The following is a 9,802-nucleotide window of genomic DNA, read 5'->3' as shown; positions in this document are numbered from 1 at the left end:
CTCAATTGCTGAGAACACATGTTGCCGCTTTATTGATGTTGCATGGTCGTCAGAAATAAAATCCAGCATTCGGTTGGGCAGGAGCGGACCGCCCTTGCCGTAAAATAATTCAAAATTCGGCCAGCTGGGTTCAGGTATTCTTATATTGCGTATGCATACAGGGTCATTTATAGAATACCAGCCGTCCAACTCCTAAACGAGAGAGAAACGTTTTATGCGGGTTCCAGTTAACGTCGCCCCCATCGTTTACACTGACTCGAGGCCAGTATAGGTATTCAATAAATGACGCTGTAAGTGTAAGAGGTATGTACTAATAATAAATACAAAATCTTTGCTATTACTGTATTGAATATGCTCACAAATTTATTTCGAATTTCAGTTACACATTGACACCTATGCGTATAGAATCTATTCGGTACAAAAATTGTAGTGTATCGTGAGTAGTTGATGAAGTCTACCGCTGACACAGGTTGCTCGGGGTAATTTCAATCCTTACGCCGTGTTGAGCGGTGTGGATCGGCCTCTACCGTCTGTGTCAGATGTCCCCGTCAATAAACACTCACGATTTGCGGCACGCCTTGACAATACACCATGACGGATATTTATAATTACTCGCGAAGACGGCAACTGATCGGGTGCATCAACACCAGACTATCGACATCTTTAAGGTGAAATGCTCCGTAGAATTGGTCCGAGTAGGCTGCTCAGTCGTAAGTTGTGACTGCAAAAACATTTTTTAACCATTAGAGGATATCGTATGGTAGTGTATTATTGTCATTTAAGCTGAATGGGAGAGCTGCTGTAATAGGTATTTTCGAGCACGCAGACACTAATTATATGCACGAGAAAAGTTCACTTTCGGGTCATGCACATATTGGAAATATTCTGCACGCGGAGAAATGCAGTCCCCCCGTCCCTGGAAGAATCACGCAGCACAGCAGTTGTGCAAATCGAATGACTAACCTGTGGATAAATTTTTTTTTAATCGGCTTTTGGGTCTCCTCGACCGTTAATGGTTTGTGCGATTCCGTAGTCGCAGTTTCCGGCTTCAAGGGGGCGTCGATTCCCTCCTGTCCAAAACCGAGTATAGATGGATCCAGTTCTCCAGGGAGGAGAAGCGCTTCCGCCGGGGCCACAACGATAACGACGCCGTCGACGTGAATGCGAAAATTTTTCGTTCCGTTTTGTCGTTGATCGTAATGATCACCCCCGACGCTTGGCCTTATCGCCGTTATCTCTTCCGCCGAGAATTTGGAAGATTCAACTCCCGCGTCCGTATCTAACGGGTGACTCATCGCCTGATACAGCAAGGCCAGCAAAATGAAGGCTGATTTGAATATAGTCGTATTAATCATGTCAACGTACTTTTGAGCCAGATCTCGCCAACTCGTGATAAGAATGTCCAAAGTTACGACCTGATCAGTGTACGACCTGATCGGACGAAGGATCGACGCGAATTGTTCTAACGAACCTTGGAAACCTCATCAGACTGATTTCATTCCGGTGCAACCGGGATCCCCACCCCATCCCACTCCTGCACCCCACCTCTACATCCCGTAGTGGATCAACCAGCTCCGTGAGTTCAAGAACCCAGGAGTCATGCATGGCCCGGAGCAGCCTGGAGTAAGGTAGAAAAATTCTTCAGGTCTCGGCTACGCACCACAACATTTGCAAGTATAGGTATACCGTTTCGCGGATATCGATAATTCGAATTCGTTAAACAATTCAACACGAGTCACTGTGGCATGCAGCCGGGATAGGCGATTTTTTGCCAGACCCAAAGGAAACGGTAAATGTAAATCTCACAGCATCATGCGACTTGCAGAATAACGGCTGCGAGTAGGATGAGAAATGATTTGCGAGAGGGCAACGTCCTGACATGGCCCCACGCAGAGTTCGATTCCCCGTTCTTCTGCCATTTGCCACCGCTCCATTCCATACTTACTGCGACCCGTTGCCTCTGGCCGCCTTGCCCTTGTTCGCTGCGTGTTCTTTCCAGAATATGTTATTATACGATATCATGTCGGATGCACGAATCTTTCACCAGGCACGGTTATTGACATCATCGAAATACCAAACTATAACTTTTGTCCAAGCGATTGTACGTGCCGAAGATCCGAAACTAAGTTACGGATCATTGATTCATTCACATCGTGCATTTTTTACGCAGGAGGCGAAGGTGAGATAGCACCGGACTGTGAGGCACAACCGGCCGGCCAATAAATGTTGGCCAACTGGGCGGTTCCTCGTCCAGGCGAGTAATACGAAATGGTATGCAACGCGTGGCTCCGTTGACAGCGATAAACAACCAGGAGGGTGGGGTAGACCCAGCCCTACCTGTAACAATTTTATAAAAATAAAGATTCAGTACAAATGGTACAAATGTAACTATGGAACTTACTTCCGACTGATGAAGCTTTACCTACAACTTGAGCTTTTATTCATATACATTAATAGTAATATATTATAGGTATATGCCGCTACAGCAAATAGATTATAGCGAAAGAGCAAAAACCCATTTTACATTCATTTTGGGCAAATATTCGCCGAAATACATGTATGATGCATCGTCTCAGGCCGACACATGTGAATTTCCGAGGAGAAAAAGTCTCTTTCTCACGTAGCCGAACATAACTACTACCGAGATGCGCATTTTTCGGGCCGGAACAATCCGGTATTTTATCGTTCTTTGGCGAATATACGCTGCATTCCGTTTTATCTCAGTCATCTCGACTCGGAACTGCGATTTATTTATTTTTTTCGCTGACAGGTCTTGCCCGACCCTACTGGTTGTTTGTCGCTGTGAACCAGACCATGTTGCGTACCATTTTGCAATACTCCCCAGGACAACGAAATACCAGTTGGTAAATTTTTATTGGTCTACCGGTATCTTGCCACACAGACCTGTGCTGCCCTACCTTCCTCTATAGGTATGCGTATCCCTCAACGTAACTGCTTTTTAAAGATCGACAATATATATACCTATGTATGAAACTGACATCAGTTTTACATCTATCTATCTTATCTTCTATGTATGATACATAGTAAGCTTATTCATAATTACTTGTCTCATTTTCACCATGCTCATGCATTCTGGTTGTTGTTGACAGCCGGGGACTCCTCCTGACGACACATCTCATAAATATTGTAATTATTATTTCCCACCATCATATAAATGTACGCATATGTACTGATACTTTACATTCGGTATTCATTTGTTTCATCCTAGTACATGGATATCAAAATTTGTATATGATCTGGGATATCTTTATAATACAAACGTTAATTGTTTCTCAAACATTACTTATCGACTTTCAATCATCAAACTCGCCAAAGGAGCGAAAGGATCTGATTATTCCATGTAAATTAAACTTGTTTAAACATGTATAATATTGTCAACTATTCGTGCGGGTATTAGGATCTTGTTTTCATATTTATATTACTTATCCATTTCATTAACCGATCCAATTCACGAAATATTTGTTATAGCCTTCAATCCAGGCACAGTCGAAACGGATTATGGGTACATCAAAGAATTAATTAAGTACATCCACACATCAGTGGTTATATACTACCGTCATTCGAGGGCCGTGTAATTCATTGCTGGGGAAGTGGCATGCATATAAATACTTTACGTACGTTGTAATTACCGCACTTACGCATAAACATATATTTTACAATTTCATTTATTATTTCATGTTGCATACATTACTGTAGTCGTAGTATTGATTTAACTTCGACTTTTCAGCTAGAAAATGAACGCACATACCATCTATATTTCAAAAAACGGACCCCTCTGAGCTTCTTGAGACAACGTATCGGGACTTGCGCCATTAGCACGTCATCCCAATCACAAAACGGCTCGGGGCCCGTTTCATGAAACATTCACAGTATGACGTGCATCAATAAAGACAGTTGACCATAAAATTATTATATTAAAACTGAAGCTTGAAGTAAAATGAATATAATTAGCTTGATATTTGAAACTATGAATCGAAGCGGGACCGTTAACTCGAATTCCAGCTAATAAAAGCGTCACATTAACTGAATAACGAACTGCGAACCGTAGATTTGATTGTGACGATTATTCATTAGAAAAAGAGAATGAAAAATTTATAAATTAAAAAAAAAAAAAAAAATTAACAATTAAATAAAAATTAAATTGCTCACTCAGTTGACAAACGAATGAAATAAGCAAATAGGTTTGACCTACAGACTTCAATGGTGCGACATTACATGCTACATGCTGATATACTATTGAATATGCTATCAGGCTGATCGTAAAGCCAGAGTACCTACTGTGTGTATCATTGACAATAAATCAACGTCATGATCGGATGCACGCTTTACAACAGCCCTGCGTCTCTGTTGATTTTCAGCGGTCTATATCGGTGTTTTTGCAAAATCCCAGTGAAAATTTAACGAGGTTAAATTAATTGATTTAACTTTTTACTCAAGCTAACAATTACATCATTATAAGTAATATAAATTATAAATCGAGTATTTAATTAAGCTAACACGCGAGTTTGGTGCTGTAAAAGAAATTGAAAAGGAACTTTGAAACTTGTATGTACGAGTTAGTCGAAAAATGGTTGACAGATGCCGTAACTGTTTCGGCGCCTATACGGTCCACAATCTTCAATCGCCGTTCCTATAAGAGTTAGACGATGATCGGCAACCAAACCAACTTCGTTGTGATCGCCGGAACGGCTTTGCCCACCGTTGTCAAAATTTCCGGTTTCGAGATTTCTATCCAGACTCCTCCGGGAGATTTCTTGCTTCAAGGACTCCTCCGGCTTGTCGTGGATTAATAAATCTGCTGCGACATTTTTCCACTGCAAACTCCTTGCCTTTGCCGCGGAAGGGTCTCTTTGTTTTAGGGTCTGTACGATCACAGCTGTTGCCGATCCCGCTTCTTGCTCCTGCTGATCCTCGGCGGAAGATAAAGAAATTTCCAAATTTTTACGCGGTAAATCCTGACGTGCATTTAACGCGGGAAGAATATCGGCCACATTTATCGATCCGGTATTCTTCAGGTGTGTAAATCCGGTGCGATCACGACTGTTGAGCATAGTCAAATAGGTCTCTAGTCTGTCGCTCGTTCCCTCCGTGGGAGAGGTCGAACTCGATGGTGTGGCTATGAGAATGAGGATGTTCTCAAGCTTCGCTGCCAAATTGATATCACCATCTTGGCGTTGGTCGTACGTTGTCGGGGCGGCAAGGCTAGCGGCGATACAGTTGCAACTCACCAAGAGTATAATCGTAATTTTAATCATCGTATTTGCATATACGTTGCGTCTGTGTGTGTGTGTGTGTGTGTGTGTGTGTGTGTGTGTGTGTGTGTCGTTTGTCTGTTTGTCGTAGTATGCGTGAAATAATTCTAGATATTACTCCGTGGTATATAGGATGAGGCGATTGTGCACCTGATCGTCAGGAGGACTGGCGAACAACGTTTTCTTATCCCGAACTGGGTGAAGTTTGAGCAAAGACTGATGTAGGAAAGTGAGTGGCTCCGCGGAATTAGCTACCTCTTCAAAAAACGCGCAGAACGCCGCGCCGGGGCTGCTGACCTGAACATTGAGGACTAGAAGTCAAGCGGAGGGGGTATCGTTTAATATCTAGTCTGGGTATGTGGTTTATGTTGGGTACACATGCATATGTATATGGCGTGTGTGTTTGCTCACAAGTAAGCACGTAACAACGAAGTAATATCTATTATCACTATAATACAACGCAGTAACCGGGCGCCTTGTGAGATCTTCTCAGCCTGCAATCATGGTATAATATGTGTACGTAGATTACAGCTTGTTGGATAATTCTGTTTACATCTCATAATTCAACAGGTTAAGGGGAGCGCCCGGTAAAAGTGCCAAATCCGGCATTTTTCAATAGAACTGAATGCGCATCAGACTACCTACTCGTTTTCAGGCCTTGAGAACCACGCGCAAGCATCTCAAAATTGAAAAATGTTTTTTCTTAATGCGTGTTTTGGTATTTGATAGATAGGTCTCAGACAGTGATACTCGCGCTTATTCCTTTTGAGCAAGGTGTCGGGCTGTCACACCGATTATTTTTAGGATTCCTAGCATCCGTACGAAGAATGCCTAGGATCGTTTTTATTCTTTTATGGCCCCAAATCTGAAAGAAAAAATCAAAACCCATATTTTACCCTATTTCTTGCGTTGCGGTCAAGTTCTATTGAAGAATGCTAGACTTGGCAATTTCACCGGGCACTCCACTTAAGTATACCATCCTTGCGAGTGACTATTTTATAATCACTCACGCGGGTATTATTTTTTATATACGTACAGATATGATAATAATTAAACTAATGGACAGTCGCATGGCTTCGGAATTCTACATACCTATAATGCTATACATGCAATCTTATGCTACTATACATATAATACAATGTAAATACCATTCCTCGTCATATCCTATACAGCATCGACACCAGCTTACCGAGCGCTGCAGGTGTACGTGATTCTTATCTCCTCGGCGCCAAGGCATGCACGCGTATAAAACGTTGATTAGGTCAAGTTTCAACGAGTATCGTTTATCATTTTAATACAAGTTTCTCTCCTTTCCCGCAGCAGTCGAATATTCAAATAACGTTAGATCTATGCTACGATTATTCTGCATTTTAAAACTCTCGTATATGCTGCCGGAGAATCTGTGCTACAGGTTTCATCTAAATAAATATTCAATGACTGACGCGTTCTTTTCACCAGCATCTTTATTCCATAGTAAATACTATTCTATCCAGTATAATAATACATATCTGACACAGTCTGCAAGTATGATATATTCAAATTATAGGATAATTCGGAGCATCGGCGTTACTCGATCCAGAAACGTTATCAATTTTCTATACAGTCCCTCGATAGCCGTTGTGCTGTTGCATAACTTCCGGAGTCAGTCTGATTCCAAATCTGGAATAAAAGAAAAAAAGAAATACGCTCGATTAATATACTTATTCCATATAACAATATGCGTGCAAATTTTGCAGCAAAACTAGCGCAATGACTGGAAAGCATTGCTAGGAATATTAGAACAGCTGTATCCTCAATTGCTATCAATATTCAAGCAAATCATTCTAAGCAACGGTACAGCTATGGCTGCATACCAGGGTATTTCAGAAAACAAAAACAATTTACGATTTTCCACCGTGGCATCCTCTAAAAAGTTTGTTTGGATTAAGAGAATGATTCTGTCAAAAGATGAGCGTTCCACGTTGTGTGGAATATCGCGATCGTTTGATTTTTCACTTCATTTTACATTTTTCTGAATCTATAAAGAAACACGTTCTAGCACTCATAACACAACAATATATCAACAGGACATGTTATACTCCTAAATTGAAAGTTCATATGAAATTATAACTATTATATGAGATTGAATCAATAATAAGAAAGTCGTCACGTAAACTTCTCAAACATCAACCGGAGACGTAATATTACAAGCGTGGGTCTTCTTTGTGAAGTAAATTGATATTATGATTGATGTAACCAGCAGAAAAGAAAACTTATTTACGATAATTTATAAATTCAAAAAATTGTGCAAAAGTGAAAAATCAACTGAACGCGATCTTCCCACATAACGTGGCACGCTCATCATTTTACAGAATCTATCTTTCAACCTACGCAAGCTTTTTAGGGGTTGCCATGGTGAAAAATTGCACATTATTGTCTTTTGAAACACCCTACCTATATGCATACCCATGGAATAGTGTATATATTCGGCTTAGGCGATTATGGCTACGAAATAACAAGAAGTGACATAGTGATATTGGAAGTAAATTCGGAGCCAAGTACTTCTTACATGAAATGGTGGCCCAACAACGATATATGTATAGTAATGATGGTGGATTTTCTAATTCGACGCATGTTCAGAATTAACATTCATTACCCCGAATGTTTCCAGCTCCAACTTGATTTTAACGGTCGACCCGCCGTGGGTTCTGCCTAAACCGATCATGAACAATGTCGGTCATACCTATCGTATGTATATGCCTAAATATTTACGGTATCAACGACGATGCGACTCTGCGGCGGATTTGAGGCCGACACTGTCCTTTCCGGTCCCGTCTGTAGCCTTGATTACATTGTTTCGATAGCTGGACTTGCGATCGCTCAGTGGACGTTTCTGCGTTTCCGGGACGTGCGGTTGATGAAGGATTTTGCTCGTTGGCTGGTACAGCCGCGTCAATAGCTGCGAACACGTTGTTCTTATTGTTAGTCGCCAAATCTTCTCCAAACTTATTAGTTGACTCTGCTCTCATCGTTATAGAACTCGTCGGTGCCGGCGAATCAGTTGATGGTAATTCACTTTCGAACAACGGTTTGATTGCAGTATAATTATCATGCATCGTCTCAGGTGCGGGTGGGACTGATACTGATGAGCTTGCGTTCTCCGTAAATGCAGATTCCGGTTGAACGTCTGCGGATTCTGGTTGCAATAGCGGATGAGCCGTAACAACAGACGCGGTGGATGCCAAGGATGTTGCCGTAGTTGTAGGCCAAGTATGCCAAGGCTCTACAGAACTCGTTGACGAGGCATTGATCGGGGGATCTAACGTTGTTGTCAAATTGCGCATTGGCGGCTTTATAGTGAAGTCACTGTAATCGTAAGTGTAATCGTAATCCTGTGAACAGAAATAATGAAATCAATAATCACAACAACAACATTGATGACAACGACAACAAAGAAGGGCAAAAATATTAGAATATGGGGTACCGCTACCTCGTTCTGTAATTACCCCGTAATCAGCTTCGATAGGGTTGCCGTTCTGCAAGACGGCAACAAGTTGAATATCCTTCAGATCGATGTGGACGTTGAGATTTCCAGTCTGTTGCTGGTTATATGAGGTGCCAACGGGCGCGGCGAGGCCGATGTTTTGGAATATGTCCGCAGCGGCGAAGACGATCGCGACGACGGTTGCTAACGGCCGGATGATCATGCTTCTGCAGTATATGTGTTATTATAATCGACAATGTCTAGCTGTGGATTCACAGGAATTTATTACCCATACATATAGGTATCATATATTGCGCACGTGTATGAGCAGCCAACTCTCAAAAATCGATGTACAGTGGCGGGTGTTTATAAGGATCTACGACAAAGACCTGGGGGATAAGACGCGGGCTTTCCACCAGGCGAGATGTTGAAAAATTATATGAATCAGATCGCGAATAACTTGGCAACGCCTCGACGAACAACACACTGGTAACTGGAAGAAGTTCGCTCAACGTCTGCCGAGAAACCGGTACCTACCTCCCGTTCACGGAATCTCCGTGGCTCCGCCGGTTTCAGGCTCTGAATCTTGACCGACGGCCAAAAGGCCATCGGCCCCAGCCAGCAAGCTCCAGTCGCCAGGATTCCTTGACGTGACGGAGGACGGAAGCGGGACGAGTATTGGCTATTGGTGAGGTCGAGGTCATCGGAACTTTCAGCCTTCGGTTATATAAGAAAGATTTGCACTCACCAACTCACCATATTTATTCCTATAAAATTTAATCGCTTTGAGAAACCTGTAACGAAACCCGCAGACAGGAACGTGCCTGAGTGAAGTGTTATGTATAGTTTAGTCTTAAAATATTCCAATTCCAAGTGCACGTATATTCGGGGATCCGTTACGTGTTTTGGTGATTTTGAAATTTTTTCAATTACCACCCAGAAGTATCGTTGCGCGCCTGGAATACGTCTTTCCATTTTCCATTTATTCTTCAGGTATAAAATAGAGAACAAATCACACATCAGGTAATTTCATCAAAATAAAATGAAAATTGCCCATAAAAAACGT

General features: G+C 42.0%; 2 protein-coding genes across 4 annotated transcripts; both read right to left on the bottom strand.

Annotated features, from left to right (window-relative positions):
* Positions 1-3,670: 3,670 nt before the first annotated feature.
* On the bottom strand, positions 3,671-5,507 carry LOC124219383 (uncharacterized). The gene has a single exon (XM_046626845.2). The coding sequence runs from the start codon at positions 5,274-5,276 to the stop codon at positions 4,578-4,580; it is 699 nt and encodes a 232-aa protein (XP_046482801.1). The 5' UTR covers positions 5,277-5,507; the 3' UTR covers positions 3,671-4,577.
* Positions 5,508-6,718: 1,211 nt separating this feature from the next.
* Positions 6,719-9,507, bottom strand: LOC124219429 (uncharacterized). 3 transcript variants are annotated; one of them, XM_046626960.2, is made up of 4 exons: positions 9,274-9,507; positions 8,759-8,963; positions 8,025-8,644; positions 6,719-6,932 (listed from the first exon to the last, which is right to left on the bottom strand). In XM_046626960.2, exons 2-4 carry the CDS (start codon positions 8,957-8,959, stop codon positions 6,869-6,871), a joined length of 885 nt encoding a protein of 294 aa, XP_046482916.1. In that variant the 5' UTR covers positions 8,960-8,963; positions 9,274-9,507; the 3' UTR covers positions 6,719-6,868. The 3 variants fall into 3 exon arrangements, with proteins under 3 accessions (XP_046482916.1, XP_046482915.1, XP_046482917.1); XM_046626959.1 differs by lacking the exon at positions 9,274-9,507 and adding an exon at positions 9,032-9,259; XM_046626961.1 differs by lacking the exon at positions 9,274-9,507 and adding an exon at positions 9,056-9,259.
* Positions 9,508-9,802: the final 295 nt, after the last annotated feature.

Source organism: Neodiprion pinetum, chromosome 5 (assembly GCF_021155775.2).
Source record: "Neodiprion pinetum isolate iyNeoPine1 chromosome 5, iyNeoPine1.2, whole genome shotgun sequence".
NCBI classification, from domain to species: Eukaryota; Metazoa; Arthropoda; class Insecta; order Hymenoptera; family Diprionidae; genus Neodiprion; species Neodiprion pinetum.
The sequence above is the reverse complement of the archived record's forward strand: the minus strand, read 5'-3'. Positions and strand labels throughout refer to the sequence as shown.